Source organism: Schistocerca nitens, chromosome 2 (genome assembly GCF_023898315.1).
Source record: "Schistocerca nitens isolate TAMUIC-IGC-003100 chromosome 2, iqSchNite1.1, whole genome shotgun sequence".
Taxonomy (NCBI): Eukaryota; Metazoa; Arthropoda; class Insecta; order Orthoptera; family Acrididae; genus Schistocerca; species Schistocerca nitens.
This window is the reverse complement of record NC_064615.1, coordinates 252,740,426-252,763,315: the sequence shown is the minus strand read 5'-3', so window position 1 is coordinate 252,763,315 and position 22,890 is coordinate 252,740,426. Positions and strand designations below refer to the sequence as shown.

Sequence of the window (22,890 nt, the reverse complement as noted above, 5' to 3'; positions counted from 1 at the left end):
CTATCTAAGCCTGGTAAAGATAAATTTCTTCCTTCCAGCTATCGCCCAATTTCCCTTACCAGCAGCGTTTGTGAGGTGATGGAATGCATGATCAATGGTCGATTAGTGTGGTGGCTGGAGTCACACCATCTTCTCACTAATGCTCAGTGTGGGTTCCGAAACCGCCACTCAGCAGTTGATCATCTCGTCACCGTGTCACGTTCATCATGAATAATTTTCTACAGAAGCGTCAAACAGTGACCGTTTTCTTTGATTTGGAGAAAACCTATGATACCTGTTGGTAGGCAGGCATTCTACGTACTATGCACACAAGGGGCCTTCGCGGTCGTCTTCCCACTTTCATCCGGGAATTTTTAACAGACTGATTTTTCCGGGTACGTGTGGGTTCCTCCTTATCCCACACCTTTTCACGGGAGAACGGAGTGCCTCAGGGCTCTGTACTGAGTGTCGTCCTCTTCGCCATAGCCATCAACCCAATTATGGACTGCCTTCCAGCTGGCATTTCCGGCTCTCTTTTCGTTGACGATTTTGCTATTTATTGAGCTTCCAGCGAACGTGTCTCCTGCAATGCTGCCTTGAATGTTGTCTGGACCGTCTCTATTCATGGAGTGTCACAAATGGTTTCCGCTTTTCTGCTACCAAATCAGTTTGCGTCAGCTTCTGACGGTACAAGGCGTTACTTCCACCGTCCTTATGACTGGGCCAAAATGCTCTTCCGTTCGTGGATGCAACGAAGTTCTTAAGGCTTACGTTCGATAGTAAACTCAAATGGTCTCCCCACGTGTCCCACCCGGCTGCACGCTGCACGCTGCACCCTGTCCCTCACTGTCCTTGGTGTATTGAGTGGTACCTCGTGGGCTGCTGACCAGACTGTCCTCCTCCACCTCTATCGATCTCTTGTCTGCTCCAAGTTGGATTGTGGATGCATTGTCTGCTCCTCTGCACGGCCGTCTATCTTATGCCGTCTAAATACAATCCACCATTTGGGGATCTGTCTTACCACTGGTGCCTTCCGTACTAGCCCAGTTGAGAGTCTATACGCAGAAGCCGGTGAACTACCACTGTCATACCGGCGCGACGTCCTATTCAGTAGGTATGCGTGTCGGCTTTCTTCCATGCCAGACCACCAACCTTTGATCCTTTTTTTGATGACATTCTTGACCGCCAATACGAAATATACGTTTCTTCTCAGTGGCCTCCCGGCGTCCGCTTTCGTCACCTGCTTCAGCAGCTGCAGTTCACACTTCCTGTCAGTTTCCGAATGGGTGAGAACCCTTCACCACCTTGGCTTCAGGCACAGGTTTGTGTTCATTTTGACCTTAGCGCGCTCCCGAAGTATTCACCTCCAGATCTGACCTATCGCTGCAAATTTCTCGAACTTTGCTCACAACTCCAAGTCCATCCACGGTGCTGGCTGTGCTTTTGTCGTCTTCTCGACCAGTGAAGAAGTAATGTTAGCTCGGTTGCAAATAGGGCACTGCCGCTTTATTCACCGCCACTTGTTGAGTGGCGACTCTGCACCCAGCTGTCCTTTCTGTAGCCAGCAATTAACAGACAGACATTTCCTGATCCTCTGCCCCAATTTTAGCCACTTACGTCTCAGGGTCGGGCAGCCGCCCGCTTTGCCGGACATTTTAGCGGATGACGTGCGAGCTGTGGCTCGCGTTTTGAATTTTTTTTTAAAGCAGTAATATGACAAAAGAGATTTGATTTCTGCCTAGTAACTCCGATGTCTTGTCGACGTCTTTTAGATACTCTTCCGTAACGTCTTGACGTTCTAGGTTCGTTTTTTCTTCCTTTCTGTATTCCGGTGTCTTGTCGACGTTTTTAGATACTCTTCCGTAACGTCTTGACGTTTTAGATTTGTTTTTTCTTCCTTTCTGTTACTGGACCTCGAAACGATTTTTACCCTCGCGGTCCTAGCATTCTATGGTTCTATACTGTGCGCTTATGACCTTAGATGTTTTGCGCCCTAATCCCCCCCCCCAAAAAAAAAAGAAAAGAAAGACCTTAAATAGATGTCTAAGAAATGACTGTGCCTGAGCACCACTAATAAACTTCACAGCACGTTTTTGAGCAATGAAAACTTTCTTTCTTAAACCTGAGTTATCCCATGACATTATTCCATACGACATAACTGAATGAAATACGCAACTGTTGAGAAATGAAAGAACAGGAAACGTGATGTACGAACATTTAGAATCATCGATAGTTACTTCCTAGGGAAAATACAAAGTACGTACACTATGGGATCAAAAGTGTCCGGACACCTCCAAAACCATGCGTCTTCCATATTAGGTGCATTGTGCTGCCACCTACTGCCAGGTACCATGTCAGCGACCTCAGTAGACATTAGATATCGTGAGAGAGCAGAATGGGGCGCTCTGCTGAACTCAAGGACTTCGAACGTGGTCAGGTCATTGGGTGTCACTTGTGTCATACGTCTGTACGCGCGATTTCCACACTCCTAAACATCCCTACGTCCACTGTTTCTGATCTGATAGTGAAGTGGAAACGTGAAGGGACATGTACAGCACAAAAGCCTACAGGCCGACCTCGTCTGTTGACTGACAGAGACTGCCGAAGGCAGACATCTATCCAGACCATCACACAGGAATTCCAAACTGCATCAGGATCCACTACAAGTACCATGACAGTTAGGCGGGAGGTGAGAAAACTTGTATTTCATGTTCGAGCGGCTGCTCATAAGCCACACATCACGACGGTAAATGCCAAACGACGCCTCGCTTGTTGTAAGGAGCGTAAACATTGGACACTTGAATAGTGGAAAAACGTTGTGTGGAGTGACGAATCATGGTACACAATGTGGCGTTCCGATGGCAGGGTGTGGGAACGTCATCTCCCAGCACGCGTAGTGCCAACAGTAAAATTCGGAAGTGGTGGTGTTATGTTTCGGTCGTGTTTTTCATGGAGGGGTCTTGCACTCCTTGTTGTTTTGCATGGCACTAATCACAGCACAGGCCTACATTGATGTTTTAAGCACCTTCTTGCTTCCTGCTGTTGAAGAGCAATTCGGGGATGGCGACTGCATCTTTCAACACGATCGAGCACCTGTTCATAATGCACGGCCTGTGGCGGAGTGATTACACGACAGTAACATCCCTGTAATGGACTGGCCTGCACAGAGTCCTGACTGAATCCTGTAGAATACCTTTGGGATGTTTTGGAACGCCGACTTCGTACCAGGCCTCACCGGCCGACATCGATACCTCTTCTCATCGCAGCCCTCCGTGAAGAATAGGCTGCCATTCCCAAAGAAACCTTCCAGCACCTGATTGAACTTATGCCTGCGCGAGTGGAAGCTGCCATCAACGTTAAAGGTGGGCCAACACCACACTGAATTCCAGCATTACGATGGAGGGTGCACGAACTTGTAGGTTATTTTCAGCCAGGTGTCCAGATACTTTTGATCACATAGTGTATGAGAAAATTAATAAGACTGATTTTCTTATCTACCAAGGCTTTTATTTTTTATTTTGAAACAATAACATAGGCCCCTTTTAAAGTAGTCTCATTGAGCAGCGATACAGAGATGGCGTCGACCTTCCCAGTCTTGGTAGAAAAGCTGGAAGGCTTCAACTGGTAGGGCCTTCAGCATGTCGGTCACAGTGTTTCAATGTTCTCGAAAGTCTCAAAATGAGTTCCTTGTAGGACATTCTTCAACTTCGGGAAAAAGTCACAAGGACAGAGTTAAGGTGAATAGGGTGACAGCCGGCCGGAGTGGCCGAGCGGTTCTAGGCGCTACAGTCTGGAACCGCGCGACCGCTACAGTCACAGGTTCGAATCCTGCCTCGGGCATGGACGTGTGTGAAGTCCTTAGATTAGTTAGATTTAAGTCGTTCTAAGTTCTAGGGGACTGATGACCTCAGAAATTCAGTCCCATAGTGCTCAGAGCTATTTGAACCATTTTTTTTAAATAGTGTGATAGTGGAACAACAGGAATGCTTTCGAGGTAAAAGACTCCGCGATGGAAGTGCCCATGAGTCGTGGGGCGTTGTTAAGATGCAGTATCCACTTGTCGGCAATATCCGGTGTCAACAGATTCGCCCTCCTTCTGAGCTTTTCAAGACAGCTTTGTAAAACATTTAGTTCATAGTTCGTTATGGAGGAACACATTCTTTATGGAAAAAAGGAAATCAGCATTGTTCTGGTCTTTGATTTGTTCATTCGAGCCTTTTTCGGTCGAGGAGATGTCTGTGTGCCACTCCTTAGGTTGCTGCTTTCTTTGAGGATCATACTCAAAAGCCCGGGATTCATCACCTGTAATGGCAAGACGGAATCGTTCATGGTCATTGGCAATACTCTCGAAAGATCAACCCACACGTTCTTTGGGCTGTCCTACTCAGTTATGAGGTTTTTCTTCATCATTTTGGCACAAATCTTTCGCGTGTGCAAATCTTCAGTCAAAATTTGGTATCCAGTGAAAGCGTTTAACAAGTCAGCAATCATCCTTATTGTTAAACGTCGGTATCATCTCACAAAAGCATGCTCATGATTGACGTTTTCGTCGGTTTTTGAATCTGAAGGTCTCTTTGAGCGAGGTTCATGTTCAACGTGTTCTTGGCCTTTCAAGAATGATTTGTGTCACCGAAAAACTTGGGCTTATGAACATCCATCATGCTGGAGTAGCTTAGGTCATCAACTTCCGTTAATCAGTACAACGAAAAACCAGTCCAAGTTACCACTTTTTACTCTTATTCATTCTATGACTAGTTTTGAGCCGAAACCAATTTTCAAATCATTATATAGTCGAAAAAGGAATTTCCGAAGTTGTCAAAAATGTGCAATGAACATTTACAGTGCATACACTGTAAATGTTTATTGCACATTCTTGAAATCTTCGGAAATACCGTTTTCGACTGTTACGATGATTTGAAAATGGGTCTCTGCTCAAAACTAGTCACTGAATGTATGAAAAGTGGCAACTTGGACTGGTTCTTCGTTCTACTGAAAAACTTGTGCTCTGCATAAGGAATGTTCCCCATAGGCCTGTTTCAACTTTTCAAAGGTCATAATCGTGGATTCCCCAAGTTTAACAAAAAACGCAACTGATGGCCCTCTCAAAAAGCAAATGATGGCTGTACGGAGCTGAAACTCGGACTAAGCATGTGCAATGAATGAACAACACAGCGTTGCCAAATCACTTGCAGTGTTATCATTCTCATTATGTTTCTCAAGCTCCTTGGGTAAATAAACACAAAATTAACAATACTTAGAAGCCAACACAAGGAGCGTTTTTATATTATCTATCGTTTTCTTCTCTAAGTATTAAACAACAACAAGAGTAACTTTACATTTTTTCTTAAATTCAACTGAACGTTGATGAAAATGGTTTGTTAATGGAAACTGCTCCACAAGTTTTATCTGTTACTGATGCACAATGTACAGCCTTTTTCTTTGCCCATTTACTGTAAAAACTTAATAATTTTTGCTTTCAGTTATTTGGCTTCTCATTTAGGATATGTCATAGGAAAAATATCGAAGCTCTGATGTAATATTGGTACGCAGAAGAAGGTGTAAGCTGATGAATGACGAACACTAACTTCACTTAACGAAGGTTTATTCAGGACTTGCAGATAGAAGAGCGTGGAGCGAACTGCCTCTGGCCTTAACACATACAGTTACAGAACATTCCAGTACAATGATTCTTGACATTTTTGGATACTTCTAGAATGTACTCGAACCGAATATAGAAATAAAAATTTTACAGTCCAGGTGATTTTTGAAGTCATGACCCTCCATGCAAGAGTTTTTTTAAAATCTCATTTTGTTCGTTTTCGTTCGTTGTATCTGCTCGGGGCGGACGTCGCAAGACAAGACACCCGTTTCAGTGCGTCGTTGATCCATTAACTCAGGTTTGTGTGTTTTTTGTTTTGTTTGTTTTTTTATTTACAGAGTGCAGCTAACCCTCTGACCGAACAAGCTGAGTTACCGTGCCGGCATGAAATGATAATGATTAGGACAACACAACACCCAGTCCCTGAGCGGAGAAAATCTCCGACCCAGCCGGGAGTCGAACCCGGGCCCTTAGAATTGACATTCTGTCGCGCTGACCACTCAGCTACCGGGGCGGACGTTTAGTATCATAACCACTGCACCACTGTGCTACTCAGCTTCTTCTGAGACAATATGGAAAACTATCACGAAAACTAAGCAATAGATAAAATATGAAAAAGACACAAAAGCACGAAATCTGCCCCCCAGTGTCAATGTCAGAACCTGCTACCCAAGTATCCTTGAAGTTTGTTGAATCCTGCCTAGTCGTGAAATATGGGGTGTCTAGGAAACCTGCTTTCTTGGATCGCTAGATAACAAACAAACAAATCGTATTAATGAGCTTTATTACAAAAGGAAAAATATACAAGACTTTGAGTAAATAGATGTGTCGCAAGGAAAGGTCGCCAGACAAATAAAGCAAAGTTCTTCAGTATAGACAGTACTAAATAGGACAACCGAAGTAACTAGCCTTGAAGCTATTCTTGAACTGGGCTGCGGCCAGTCGGGCGCGGCGCTTATGTTATTTTCGCATAGAGGCCACTGCTGCCGCGTTGTCGTCCTGGAGAGGAGTCAGTCAGCGTGCGATTGGCTGACGTCTTCTTCACAGGCCTCTCGTTCCCGACTGGTGTGTCAGCGCTTGACTTTGTGCCGTAACAGTTTACATCCTGTTCCGTTTCAGTTTCGTTGATAGTCTTTGTGAATGACGCAATTTGAACAGTATTACAGAATATTTTTATGTCCGTCACATTACATCCAGTGTGAACCGATCTTTGTTAAAGTACTCGTTTCTTTACATAGTGCGTAACTCATTGTTTACGTCAGCCTCCTCAGTTCAGCAGTTAGCGAGTCTCACTGCGCAGCAGCTTTACTACTTCGGTTCTAGGTACTGCAAATATTTTTTTTCCAATTCTGCTGCTTGAACGAAGCCTCGGCTCAAGATTTATAAGGCTGAAACCGGGTGGGAGTTGACATCATGTTCCTCACACAGAGGATGAGACAGTGGATGATTGGCATCGCGTGCTCCTCTGAACCTGGCCGCGAAGTTGAGCTTTATCTGATATCTAGGTATGGATGTGATGTTAATGCGCAGACGCACGAACGCGGAAACGACCATCTTATCGACGCATGCGAAATTGGATAGTAAGTGTCCCTGTTCGTGTAGAAGTTGTAAAATTCATCTAGTGATCTTATAGTGTCTTAGTAGTAAGAGATTAGAAGCGTCTAAAATTGAGAAATACCTTAACTTCGTTCGACATGCGGAAACAAATTACTGTAAAAGAAGGGTTCCTGAGATGCAGAACACGATAAAACTTAAAGTTATTCACAAGGCTGTGTTCAATACTGTGATATATGAGATGAAAAACCCTGCCGGCCGGAGTGGCCGTGCGGTTCTAGGCGCTACAGTCTGGAGCCGAGCGACCGCTACGGTTGCAGGTTCGAATCCTGCCTCGGGCATGTGTGTGATGTCCTTAGGTTAGTTAGGTTTAATTAGTTCTAAGTTCTAGACGACTGACGACCCAGAAGTTAAGTCGCATAGTGCTCAGAGCCATTTGAACCATTTTGAGAAACCTTGTTCAGGTCTCAAAAGAAATTGTCATCTTTCTAAACAGTACCCTCGAATTTCATCCAGGAACTTTCGGAGCTTGTTTAGGCGTATTGTCTCAGTATTCTGTATAAGGGATGTGTGAGCTCTAATGTCTCGTTTCAGACTAATGATAAAATTAAGATGTATAGTAGCGACCATCTTCACCGAGACAGAAAAATCCTGCACATCAGTGGATATGAAATTCAGCTTTCCACTAGAAAAATTGAAACCATCAATCATAAAATATTTATTGGGCTACGTATGATAGGCCATGATTGCGATACTAGCACAATATTGACGGCACTTGTTAAAAGGAGGATTGCTCCATACAATCCTACACTCCTCATTTACAAATTAAAGCATATATAATTTTTTTTTTGCTAATGTTCGGATTCAGATATTATTATTATTACAGGATTAATAAATACAAAGATTAATTAATAACAACATCTTGTTGTATTCATGTTATCCTCCGCCAAGCCTCTTTATTCAGCGCATCTTCCTTGTCGATGCTGCGATGTTCCATTCCTCCATTTATATGGTCTGTCCAAGAACGTCGTGGTCTCCGCTCTTACGTCTGCCGGGTGGTTTCCATTCATAAACCTTCTTTGGCCACCGATGATATGGCATTCTCATCATATGCCCGTACCATTTTAATGATTTTCTTTCAATTCTATCTATCACTGTATCATTTGCCTTCATTCTAGCTCTTACTTCATCATTAGTTTTCCTTTCGATTCTTGATATTCTGGCACTCCTATGAAAATAATCCATTTCCATAGCTATTAGTCTTCTTTTGAGATCTGCATTTAAGATCCATAGTTCTGATCCTTAGCGTAGCACTAATTCAACCATTATCTTACCGCCGGTCAGAGTGGCCGAGGGGTTCTAGGCGCTACAGTCTGGAACCGCGCGACCGCTACGGTCGCAGGTTCGAATCAACCGCGCGACCGCTACGGTCGCAGGTTCGACTCCTGCCTCGGGCATGGACATGTGTGATGTCCTTAGGTTAGTTAGGTTTAAGTAGTTCTAAGTTGTAGGGGACTGATGACCTCAGAAGTTAAGTCCCGTAGTGCTCAGAGCCATCATCTTACCTTCTCTTTTCTTATTCCTGTTGGAAATATTCTTATCCCACCAAAAAGAATTCATACACCCTAACACTTTTCTGCTTTGCTGTATTCTATATTTTACTTCTGTATGGCCCAATCCATTTTTATCAACATTTGACCAGAGATATTTAAATTTCTCTACCCTTCTCTAACTGCCTTGTCATTAATGTGTACTTCAAATTTAGCATCACTATTCACCACCAAATACTCTGTTTTTGTTAGACACATTTCTAGTCCCTGTCTGTTGTATTCCTGATATAATCGTCGTGTCATAAACTCAAGATCATATGTTGTGCTATAATAGCTTGATCGTCAGCAAAACTTAATGAAAATATCTGTACAGCGTTGACAGTGATTCCCATTCCTCTGCAGCTGTTCTTCCAATTTCGGAGAGCCATTTATACATATAAATTTAACAAGATGGGTGACATACTGCAGTCTTGTTGCAAACCTTTAGTGACATTAATAGGTTCTGATAACTTTGAACCTCGTTTAATCTGTACCACATTATCACTGTACATTTCAATAGTAATTTGTAAAAGGTGATCATCTATAACTTTATCTCTCATAGCTTCCCACAGCTTAGATCTAGGGACTGTATAGTAAGCTTTTGCTAAATCTACAAAGGCAATGTGTAGCTCCTTCCATACTGCTATAAATTTCTCCATTAAACGTTGTAAAATAAATAGGTTATCTGTACAATATCTATTCTGCCTAAAACCGCTCTGGTCTTCCTCAATACGGTGGCCAACATTTTGTCTAATTTTTTCGAACATTATCTTGCCAAATAAGCGGCTCATTGTACACTTGGCAGTAATGCATCTATACCAATTTGTGCCTTTTCTATTCCCTTTCTTGAAAACAGAAACCATGTATGACTTTTTCCATTCTGAGGGAATTTCAATCCTTTTACAACAGTTGTTCATGAGACAGGTTATTCGTGTCTTCAATATCTTCCTCCAGTCTTTAAGAATTCGACAGGAATGTTTCCTGGACCAAGTGATCAGCCATTCTTCATTGTAATTAAGGCACAATTCACTCCTGTATTGTAATGTTTATATTTCGATCAGTTACTTCCATCTTCTCTTCATTTTCATTCGTTTAAGGGAATTAGGTTGTCTACTGCTTCGTTTACGCCGGCCGCGGTGGTCTCGCGGTTCTAGGCGCGCAGTCAGGAACCGTGCGACTGCTACGGTCGCAGGTTCGAATCCTGCCTCGGGCATGGATGTGTGTGATGTCCTTAGGTTAGTTAGGTTTAAGTAGTTCTAAGTTCTAGGGGACTGATGACCACAGCAGTTGAGTCCCATAGTGCTCAGAGCCATTTTTTTGCTTCGTTTACTTGTGTTTTCTTCTTCCACACTTCTTTTGTTTCCGATCCACCTATTAGACTCTCAATTTCAATAAATTTCTGTTCCAACATCTTGTTCTTTTCTAATTTAATTCTGATTCTTAATTCATAATTTGTTGTCTGGTAGTTTTGCCTGTCCTGTAGTGATTTTGTGGATAACCATTTTTTGTAGAGATTTTTCTTTTCCCTAATCAACAGGTCATCAGACATCCATGGAGGATCCCATTTACCTAGACTCTTACTCTCAGTCCCTAGTACCTCTAGAGAAATTTTTGTAAGTGTTTTTTTAATATTTTCATAGTCTACTTCAACATTGTCATCTTGCTTTTAGTTCATTTTCTAATCTACGTTGAGATAAATCATTGATGCTGAACTGCTTCAGGAGGAAGAGCTTATACCTTGCCTGCTCTAATTTCTCATGATTCTGTGGTCAGCCACTTGTCCAGTTGTTAATGGTTTTCTCCTAAATGGGCATGTCAACTTTGCTAAAACTAAGTAGTGATCAGACCCACTCTTGGCTCCCTGCATGACTCTGCACTCTTAATCTACCATTTTTGGCCGTTGCTTGGTAATGATGTAATCAGTTATTGATTTCTGCCGTAATGATGGTCTCTCCCATAGACATCTGTGGATATCTTTATTTGAATAGTGTGTGATCAGAATTTTCAAGTTATACTGGTTACAGAATTCTATAATATTTTTTCCAGGACTATTAAAGACATTTTCTCCTTATATTACTACTACTGCATCATTTATTTGTGAGCCAAACCTCGCATTAAAATCTATTATTATTACTTCTTGGTGCTTTTCGACTTAGTTGAGTAAAGGGTCTAATTTCTGGTAGAAATGGTCTCTGGTTTGCTGTGCCTCATCGTCGTTTGGTGCATACACCCCTATGATAATTCTTTTGCATATAAATGCATAGTCCTTGATGTAAGCCCTCAGAGGTTTTTTAATTACAGTGGAAACGCCTGCTTTTACCCGTTTGTTATCAACTCCAGACCAAAAATGAAATTTACAGATTTCTCATTCCCTGGTCTCTTCTTTTTTGTTTCTGACAGAATAATTATGTCCACCTTCAGTCGACTAATTTCATTCTCTATTTCGGTGTGTTCATTTGTCAGGATTTGAACGTTCCATGTACTATCTGTCAATGCCCTTTTCCTTGCCAATAATTGTCATAAAGAGTTTCTATCCGATTTCCGAGGCTCCTCTTTAGATTCTCGAGATTGTAGAAGTTTTAGGGTTTACTCCCCTAGGAGGGTTGGCTTCACCACGCCTATAGAGACACTCTTTCCCTAGGTGGGCACATTTCGTCTGGCTCCTCCGTTGAGGCTACCGCCGGCATAACCTTCAACTTCGCTGGAGCACGCAAACCCTCCCGCCCGGTACTTAAGTTACCTTCGATAAGGCGGTGTCCCTTGGGAGGGATTCAGATATTAATGGTAATATTAAAATTGTGATACATGTTGCACAAAATATTCGTTTTGCTTAAACGTAAATCCCCTTCAAAACGTTATTATCCAGGTCATGCTATTTACTGTTCCGACTGTACTGTAATAATTAGTTTCACTAGAAATGCAGTAATTCAAAAGTTAGTGTAATTATAAAATTTCTTACAGCCAACTATCCATAAAAACAGTGTGAGCTAATACGTTAACTCTAAAGAAAGACCCCTATTAACTACAGAAAATAATTTCTCGTGATTTCAACGATGTAATTACATTTTCCAAAACTTAGTTTATCAGAAAACTTAGAGGTTTCAACTAGCCCAAACTTTCGGAACGGAGTATGACGGAAGTACTGTAATATTCGAGCATTTAGTCACATACTTCCGTTAACCTGAAGCTTCTGCATCCAGTGAAACACGTATTATGTCAGAACCGTCACTAATCAAGAATTAAATAACTTTCGAAAACTAATTTTCATCATTCAATATGGATGACATACTTATACTTAATTCAGTGAATGCCAATGCGTATGCGTAATTTGGTTCTGTACATTTTAATAGCTACTGCTCATACCCCGTATCAGTTAAATCGAATTTGACAGCAGTTTCAGCTACCAGTTAGGACGAACATTTTAACCTGCGGGATTTTCAGATTATAACTTAATAACAAAAACTGCTGAATATTCTAGCGCGAGCATTTAATAAGGTGGACGCTCGCGCCTTTTCAGTTGTTCTACGTTAAGTCTTAGCTCTGATTTCAATTTGATCAGTATGTGTTGAGACTCAGCTATGCTTTCACAATTCTTAGCATTGCATCGATTGCGTCATTGGATTATGTTTGTTATTCTTTCGGCACCTCGTTTCTGTTACAGAAAAGTATGTAATGTATCTCGTATTTGTGTTTACGTCAGCCTCAGAAAGCGTTGTACTGCAATATAATGTACCATAAACAGTTCCGTGCGAACTCGTATGTTTGTTGTGAACAGTGTCAGTTAGAATGCAAATAGAGGTCTTCGGATATATGTACAGTTATTGCTACTGTATGTTATGGGGAGATTATTAACATTTCATGTACCTATAATACAATTAAGAACTACTTAGATCGTTGTTAATGAACCGCTATTGCCACTATTAGTAAGGATTTTTAATAGTTAATTGTGTAAAGACTAGCAGAAAACATGACTTTCAACGTCATTTTGCGTGGTTCGAAAATGTTCGTTTCCCTTACCTGTTAGAAACACCTATATTGTGGGAGACCTGGTCATCATCTATAGGAGCCGGCCGCGGTGGTCTAGCGGTTCTAGGTGCGCAGTCCGGAACCGCGCGACTGCTACGGTCGCAGGTTCGAATCCTGCCTCGGGCATGGATGTGTGTGATGTCCTTAGGTTAGTTAGGTTTAAGTAGTTCTAAGTTCTAGGGGACTGATGACCACAGATGTTAAGTCCCATAGTGCTCAGAACCATTTGAACCATTTTTTCATCTATAGGAAATCAGTGACATAAATACAAAAGAAAGCAGGTGTTGACAGATGTGAAAATTACCGAACTATCAGTTTAATAAGTCACAGCTGCAAAATACTAACGCGAATTCTTTACAGACGAATGGAAAAACTGGTAGAAGCGGACCTCGGGGAAGATCAGTTTGGATTCCGTAAAAATGTTGGAACACGTGAGGCAATACTAACCTTACGACTTATCTTAGAAGAAAGATTAAGAAAAGGCAAACCTACGTTTCTAGCATTTGTAGACGTAGAGAAAGCTTTTGACAACGTTAACTGGAATACTCTCTTTCAAATTCTGAAGGTGGCAGGGGTAAAATACAGGGAGCGAAAGGCTATTTACAATTTGTACAGAAACCAGATGGCAGTTATAAGAGTCGAGGGGCATGAAAGGGAAGCAGTGGTTGGGAAAGGAGTGAGACAGGGTTGTAGCCTCTCCCCGATGTTATTCAATCTGTATATTGAGCAAGCAGTAAAGGAAACAAAAGAAAAATTCGGAGTAGGTATTAAAATTCATGGAGAAGAAGTAAAAACTTTGAGGTTCGCCGATGACATTGTAATTCTGTCAGAGACAGCAAAGGACTTGGAAGAGCAGTTGAACGGAATGGACAGTGTCTTGAAAGGAGGATATAAGATGAACATCAACAAAAACAAAACGAGGATAATGGAATGTACTCAAATTAAATCGGGTGATGCTGAGGGGAATAGATTAGGAAATGAGACACTTAAAGTAGTAAAGGAGTTTTGCTATATAGGGAGTAAAATAACTGATGATGGTCGAAGTAGAGAGGATATAAAATGTAGACTGGCAATGGCAAGGAAAGCGTTTCTGAAGAAGAGAAATTTGTTAACATCGAGTATAGATTTAAGTGTCAGGAAGTCGTTTCTGAAAGTATTTGTATGGAGTGTAGCCATGTATGGAAGTGAAACATGGACGATAACCAGTTTGGACAAGAAGAGAATATAAGCTTTCGAAATGTGGTGCTACAGAAGAATGCTGAAGATAAGGAGGGTAGATCACGTAACTAATGAGGAGGTATTGAATAGGATTGGGGAGAAGAGAAGTTTGTGGCACAACTTGACTAGAAGAAGGGATCGGTTGGTAGGACATGTTTTGAGGCATCAAGGGATCACAAATTTAGCATTGGAGGGCAGCGTGGAGGGTAAAAATCGTAGAGGGAGACCAAGAGATCAATACACTAAGCAGATTCAGAAGGATGTAGGTTGCAGTAGGTACTGGGAGATGAAGAAGCTTGCACAGGATAGAGTAGCATGGAGAGCTGCATCAAACCAGTCTCAGGACTGAAGACCACAACAACAACAAATACGAGGGTAATCCCAAAAGGAAGGTCTCCTATTTTTTTTATAAGTACATAGACCTGTTTATTTCCACATAGTTTACATCAATTTACAGCTTGTACATTTAGCTATTTTTCGAGATAATCACCATTTCTGTCGATACACTTTGTAGCCGTTGTGGCAGTTTTTGTATGCCCATGTCATACCAGCTCGCTGCCATGCTGTTCAGAAAGTTATGAACCTCTTTTTTCACCCCGTTGTCGGAGCTGAATCTCTTTACGGCCAAATTTTCTTTTAACTTAAGGAGCAGGTGATAATCACTGGACGCCAAGTCAGGACTATAGGGTGGGTGGGTGGGTGATTATTTTCCACTGAAACTGTTGCAGGAGAGCAACGGTTTGCCGAGCGAAGTGTGGGCGAGCGTTGTCATGGAGAGTGTGTACGTCCTTGCTCAACATCCTGTTCTCCGGTTCTGAATTGCCCGTTTGAGTTTTTTCAGAGTCTTCCAGTACCTGTCAGCGTTAATTGTGGTCCCAGTGGGCATAAAGTCGACCAACAATACCCCTTTCCGATCCCAAAAAACGGTTGTTATGACTTTACCGGCAGGCTGTTTTTGTTTCAATTTCCGCGGCTTTGGCGAAGGATGCCGCCACTGGCGTGAGTGTTGCTTGGTCTCAGGTGTAAAGTGGTGTGCCCAGGTTTCGACACCCGTGACAATTGAGTCCAGAAAGTTGTCCTGTTCTGCTGCAAGGCGGTGAAGAAATGCGCGGGAAGCATCAACTCGTTGAAGCATGTGGTCCTCAGTCAGCATGCGTGGCACCCATCTTGCGCACACTTTCCGGTAGTTCAATGTTTCCGTTAAAATTCTGTGAGCGGTGCTTCGGGAAACCTCAGGAACCAACGTGTAGAGATCATCCAGGGTGATCCACCGATCTTCACGCATGCTTTGCTCAACCTTCAACACAGTCTCCTCAGAAATTGACGGTCTCCCGCTCTTTGTTCGTCGTGAATTTCGGTCCGACCAGCTGCAAACTCTCTACACCACTTACGAACATTTTTGACATCCATGTACGACTCACCATACGCTTCTGTCAATTGGCGATGGATTTCAATCGGCGCAGTGCCCTTTGCGTTCAAAAACCGAATAACTGCGCGCAATTCGCACTTCCCGTTAACATCCAACGGAAGCTCCATTCTCAACGGCTGCCGCGCCTCAGCGCCTCAGCGCGTGAAGCACTCTTCATAACAGTGTGACCAACTGCCACACAGACAGAGTTATGTACTTATGAAAAAATAGAAGACCTTACTTTTGGGGTTACCCTCGTACAAACAAGAATTTTCCGTGTGGAACTATGAAGCAACTGTTTGGCTTTACATTTAGTTCGACATAGAATCCTGTCAGATGTTTTCAGATGGCGAACGAGCCTGTGTGCCCAGCTACCGAGTGCAGACACTTCTACAGGTCGGTGCCAAAAAGTGACAGCGAGACACTGTAATTAAGCAGAAACATCGTTAAGGAGTCAGTTCTCAGACCTCGGGTAACCGCCTTAATGATCGTTTTTCTTAATTACAGTGAAGTCGATTTTGTGCTGGTACCGCAACCGTGGCTTATTACACCTGGCCGTGTAAACATTATACGACTGACGGTTCTAAATTTATCCAGTCAAAAGTTCAACTGTATATTCAATAATACACACATATTTTTTTTATTTCTTTGAAGCTGGTCGCTAGGACCGAAACCGGAATAAAATAAATCATAAATTTGTACAGATGGAGGCAAACAGGCATTTCTTCAAGTACCTAACAGCTGTATCGAGTCACTTCACTACACTGCGTTACCTGAGAGCACAGGTCACTTTCATCGAAACACTCAAAGTATACCTGAATGACCTAGACAATTTTGTCACTGGAGTTTCGGTTCCATCATGTATACGTGCCAGAAAGAGGCAAAATGTGGTCCACTCAGCGAAAAAATTGATCAGTGGAGCCTTGGCAACGGTGAAAGCAATAGCGTGTCACTGGTGGCCTTACCTATCACTGTTCTTGAAAAATAAATATGCACTACGCGGCGGCGAGTGTGTCCTTGTCGAACTTCCTGACATGTAGAAACTGGGCTCTACAGCAAGAGTCTAACTCGGACCCTCACTGGGCCGTGAGGTGTGCTACGAAAAGAGCGTTGGGTGGGTAGAAAATTTCCCTCGATTGTTTTCCAGGTCTGATCGCATAAGGTTTTAATCTACAAGGACGTTCCTTTAGTTTTTCCAAAAATACGAGTAGTTCATAAAATGACAGCTGAATGCGAGACCTCTTTAGGCTTTTTATGCTTTTCTGAACTATGACCACCCAAATACTTAAGTCGTTATTGAAATAATGTTCTCTTTTCTCAGTCAACCCACCACAGTCCAATTACCGAATTCATAAACGCAAACGAAATTTTGAAACAGCGCACACTCCGCTGCTGAGTGAAAATCTCATTCTGGAAACGAAATTTTGATCATTTCAGGAATATCGCGAGGAATTACTTTCGAAAGAGCATCTTCATTAATAGATGGGCCCACATCCTTCAAGTAAATGCTAAACATGATACTTTCTGTTTAAAGACATCAAAATTTTATTTATTGCGACAGCAATTTTGAGTATTACTGCTCATTTTTAGGCAGATGCCTCAAATACAAGCATCCACACAGGGATAAATACAGCCGCCAGTCCAAATAGCGAGTTCGAATATTACATAGCCCTAGACACACACAAAAAAAATCACAAAACCCACTAAATACTATTAGTCACACTTGTCTTATCTTTGTACATGCCAGGCTGACAGTTCGTTAACAAATGTATCGGTAAATTAGGCACGACAGGACTACGAACGAATTTAGAGAGGGTCTACTAGGATCGTTAATGATCGGCATAATCAACAAGAAGGAGTAATAAATTTGATTAGGGAACTTGGGTGGGGGACTTGGGTGGGGGACTTGGATGGGGGACTTGGATGGGGGACTTGGATGGGGGACTTGGATGGCAGACTTGGATGGCGTACTTGGATGGGGGACTTACTTCTATGGGGGACTTGAATGGCGTACTTGGATGGGGGACTTACTTCTGTGGGGGACTTGAATGGTGTACTTGGATGGGGGACTTACTTCTATGGGGGACTTGAATGGCGTACTTGGATGGGGGACTTACTTCTGTGGGGGACTTGAATGGCGTACTTGGATGGGGGACTTACTTCTATGGGGGACTTGAATGGCGTACTTGGATGGGGGACTTACTTCTATGGGGGACTTGAATGGCGTACTTGGATGGGGGACTTACTTCTATGGGGGACTTGAATGGCGTACTTGGATGGGGGACTTAACATCTGAGGTCATCAGTCCCCTAGAACTTAGAACTACTTACACCTAAGTAACCTAAGGACATCACACGCATCTATGCCCGAGGCAGGATTCGAACCTGCGACTGTAGCGATTGCGCGGTTCCAGACTAAAGTGCCTAGAACTGCACGGCCACACCGGCCGGCGGACACCTATTAGTGGACATCAGTATGGGGTGTGTCTACCCTTCATCTTCATGACGGTTTGAACTCTCCTGGGGAACTTTCAGTGAGGTGTCTGTCTGGAGGACTGACAACCCATTCTTCCTGACGATCCCAGACCAGAGAAGGTAATGTCAGATACTGGGGTCTGGCCGAATTCGACTTCTATTTCATCCCAAAGACGATGTATTCGGTTGAGGTCGCCACTCTGGGCAGACCAGTCCATTTCAGGAATGTTATTGTCCACAAAGCATTGCATCACAGCGTATGGTTTATGAATGGGTGCGTTTCCATGCTGATGCAAGCAACCATAATTACAGAACTGTTCCTCTACTGCACGCAGTACACAATACTGTGAAATTTGTTCATAACCCTCTGCATTTAGCGGTTTCTTAGGCACAACAAGGGGACCACACTCTAACCACGAAAAACGCCCCAATACCCTGATACCACGTCCTCCTTTCTTCACTATTGTCACTAGATACGACGGCAGAGAACGTTCTCCAGGCATTCGCCAAACATAAACCCTTTTCTCGGATACCATAGGGTATGCCGTGATACATCACTCCACTGTCCAGTGCTGTTTACGCCATCTCAAGCATATCTTAGCATTGACTGCAGAAATGTGTGGCTAGTGAGGAGATGCTCGACCTTGTACCCAATTCCGTTTAACTCCGTACACACGTTCATTGTGTTAGCTCGAAGGATGGTAGCACTCTGGAACTCAAGAGTCATTCCTCCCGCTAATTTCACGCTATTATTTTACAGCCACCCTCTGCAATGCTGGATGGTCGTTGTCCGTCAGTACATGAGGTATGCCTGGTCTTGCTTTAGCTGTACTTGTTCCTTAAAGTTCGACTCAAAGTATCAAGACCAACAGTCAACTTGGGCCGCCTTCGAAGGGTTGAAATGTCCCTGGTCTAATGACTAGTCCAGGTTATAAGTCAGAGGTCTCCTGAACGACCCCATTATGCTCTTACTGCTTCTCTATTGACAATACCTTCCGCATCCTGTTACAGAATGTCGCTACACAATACGTTTCTTGTATTCTCATATGTTTGTCCAATTTCTGTTGGTGGCCTTTAAGAGACGTCGAAACTTCTTCAACTGAACTGCCTAGTTTGGCATTCAATATCACAGTTGTCCCGGGTTCGATTCCCGCCGGTTGGGGACTTTTTCTGTCCGGGGATTGCGTGTTTGTGTTGTCCTCATCGTTTCATCATTCGTGATAGTGGCTAGATTGGACTGCGTAAAAAATTGGAGTGACAAAATTGGGTCTTCGTACGGTGGCTGATGACCGCGCAGTTGAGCGCCCCACAAACCAATCATTATCATCATCACTATCACAGTTCTTCATAATTTCTCATTACTCCACCGTCCCTCTTCTTTCCACGTTGATACTTCCGAGCGGTTCTCTTAAACTTCAGAAGACGCTTATTGCTACATTACGATATGTGTATATTGGCTTCTCAGTTTGTCTTACTATACAATATCTGATCTCGGAATCACTGTCGAACAGCGAAGTAATTCTGTTGATACATTATAATCCCTTCAGGCATTCTCAATTGCGGCATTCGAACAGCGTATTCACTAGTACTAGTTGAAATTTATTGTGGAGCTCCGTTGGTCTTTCTTTTCTCTCATTCCTACTACAAGTCCCATATTAGTACACTACTGGCCATTAAAATTGCTACACCACGAAGATGACGTGCTACAGACGCGAAATTTAACCGACAGGAAGAAGGTTATGTGATATGCAAATGATTAGCTTTTCAGAGCATTCACACAAGGTTGGCGCCGGTGGCGACACCTACAACGTGCTGACACGAGGAAAGTTTCTAACCGATTTCTCATATACAAACAGCAGTTGACCGGCGTTGCCTGGTGAAACGTTGTTGTGATGCCTCGTGTAAGGAGGATAAATGCGTACCATCACGTTTCCGACTTTGATAATGGTCGGATTGTAGCCTATCGCGATTGCGGTTTATCGTATAGTGACATTGTTGCTCGCGTTGGTCGAGATCCAATTACTGTTAGCAGAATATGGAAACGGTGGGTTCTGGAGGGTAATACGGAACGCCGTGCTGGATCCCAACGGCCTCGTATCACTAGCAGTCGAGATGACAGGCATCTTATCCGCATGGCTGTAACCGATCGTGCAGCCACGTCTCGATCCGTGAGTCAACAGATGGGGACGTATGCAAGACAACAACCATCTGCACGAACAGTTCGACGACGTTTGCAGCAGCATGGACTATCAGCTCGGAGACCATGGCTGCGGTTACCCTTGACGCTGCATCAGACAGGAGCGCCTGCGATGGTGTAATCAACGACGAACCTGGGTGCACGAATGGCAAAACGTTATTTTTTCGGATGAATCCAGGTTCTGTTTACAGCATCACGATGTTCGCATCCGTGATTGGCGACATCGCGGTGAACGCACATTGGAAGCGTGTATTCATCATCGCCATACTGGCGTATCACCCGGCGTGATGGTTACACGTCTCGGTCACCTCTTGTTCGCATTGACGGCACTTTGAACAGTGGACGTTACATTTCAGATGTGTTACGACCTGTGGCTCTACTCTTCATTCGATTCCTGCGAAACCCTACATTTCAGCAGGATAATGCACGACCGCATGTTGCAGGTCCTGTACGGTCCTTTCTGTATACAGAAAATTTTCGACTGCTGTCCTGGCCAACACATTCTCCAGATCTCTCACCAATTGAAAACGTCTGGTCAATGGTGGCCGAGCAACTGGCTCGTCACAATACGCCAGTCACTACTCTTGATGAACTGTGGTATCGTGTTGAAGCTGCATAGGCAGCTGTAGCTGCACACGCCATCCAAGCTGTGTTTGACTCAATGCCCAGGCGTATCAAGGCCGTTATTAGGGCCAGAGGTGGTTGTTCTGGGCACTGATTTCTCAGGATCTATGCACCCAAATTGCGTGAAAATGTAATCACATGTCAGTTCTAGTATAATATATTTGTCCAATGAATACCCGTTTACCATCTGCATTTCTTCTTGGTGTAGCAATTTTAATGGCCACTAGTGTAGTATTTACTGTAGTTTGTTTCGTAGTTTTGCAGTTGAGAGAGTAAGCCTTTGCTTGTGTTTGTGTTTCGGGAAGCGCAGCAGCTGCAAACGGAGGCGGTGGAGCAGCTTGAGCAGAAGCTGCAGCAGCTGGTGGAGGAGGCGCTGCGAGCTGCAGAGGCGCCGGCCACACCGCCCTCGCCGTCCCACCACCTGCTCTACGACGACGCCAAGTACCGCAACAGGACGTGAGTACAGACGTCGCCACCGCTGCCGCCGCTCCTCTTCATTTTTGGATTGCACTAAGTAAAGCTGTCCGCAACCTCAAAGTTGCTCTGAACACGACAGTGTTTTACTGAGAACGGTTATTTGCTAGTGGTATGCGTTGACTCCCTCCGAGCTTCGAATAAACGTACCCAGTCGACTATAGGGAGACATTGAGATATATCTGACCTTCCTTTCTGGCCCTATCAGTCGTCTGTCAAACCCTCAACTCTCGTGAATATGATCACAGGGGTTGGATAAAAATATGGAAACACCGCGAGAAATGCATGCCTGACCAAAAATGCAGTCTCTAGCCAAGCCTGCATGTTGCGGTTCTGTATTTAACCATGAACGACCACCTGTGGAATGACCTCAATACGTTTAAAGTGTCAGTGGTGATTGGAACACTGTTCTGTATTGTTGCCACTGCGTATGTCGGAGATACCTAAATTCTAACGAGGGGAAAATCGTTGGTGCCCGTATGGTGGGTGTTTCCGTAGCAAAGAGAGCCGAATTGTCTAGTGTTTCTCAAGGGGCACCATATCGAAGATTTACTCCGCATATCTACATCTACATCTACATCCATACTCCGCAAGCCACCTGACGGTGTGTGGCGGAGGGTATCCTGAGTACCTCTATCGGTTCTCCCTTCTATTCCAGTCTCGTATTGTTCGTGGAAAGAAGGATTGTCGGTATGCATCTGTGTGGGCTCTAATCTCTCTGATTTTATCCTCATGGTCTCTTCGCGAGATATACATAGGAGGGAGCAATATACTGCTTGACTCTTCGGTGGGTGTTGTGTGCTTTCCTTAGGTTAGTTAGGTTTAAGTAGTTCTAAGTTCTAGGGGACTTATGACCACAGCAGTTGAGTCCCATAGTGCTCAGAGCCATTTGAACCATTTTTGACTCTTCGGTGAAGGTATGTTCTCGAAACTTTAACAGAAGCCCGTACCGAGCTACTGAGCGTCTCTCCTGCAGAGTCTTCCACTGGAGTTTATCTATCATCTACGTAACGCTTTCGCGATTACTAAATGATCCTGTAACGAAGCGCGTTGCTCTCCGTTGGATCTTCTCTATCTCTTCTATCAACCCTATCTAGTACTGATCCCACACCGGTGAGCAGTATTCAAGCAGTGGGCGAACAAGTGTACTGTAACCTACTTCCTTTGTTTTCGGACTGCATTTCCTTAGGATTCTTCCAATGAATCTCAGTCTGGCATCTGCTTTACCGACGATCAACTTTATATGGTCATTCCATTTTAAATCACTCCTAATGCGTACTCCCTGATAATTTATGGAATTAACTGCTTCCAGTTGCTGACCTGCTATTTTGTAGCTAAATGATAAGGGATCTATCTTTCTATGTATTCGCAGCACGTTACACTTGTCTACATTGAGATTCAATTGCCATTCCCTGCACCATGCGTCAATTCGCTGCAGATCCTCCTGCATTTCAGTACAATTTTCCATTGTTACAACCTCTCGATACACCACAGCATCATCTGCAAAAAGCCTCAGTGAACTTCCGATGTCATCCACCAAGTCATTTATGTATATTGTGAATAGCAACGGTCCTATGACACTCCCCTGCGGCACAACTGAAATCACTCTTACTTCGGAAGACTTCTCTCCATTGAGAATGACATGCTGCGTTCTGTTATCTAGGAACTCCTCAATCCAATCACACAATTGGTCTGATAGTCCATATGCTCTTACTTTGTTCATTAAACGACTGTGGGGAACTATATCG

General features: G+C 43.5%; 1 protein-coding gene across 1 annotated transcript in view; it reads left to right on the top strand.

The window, feature by feature from the left end:
• Positions 1-22,890, top strand: part of LOC126235976 (sterol O-acyltransferase 2-like) — a 227,644-nt gene that overhangs the window by 62,736 nt on the left and 142,018 nt on the right. The window contains exon 3 of the mRNA XM_049944953.1: positions 20,979-21,124. Coding sequence (XP_049800910.1) covers positions 20,979-21,124 — 146 coding nt within the window. The remainder of the gene's footprint in view (positions 1-20,978; positions 21,125-22,890) is intronic.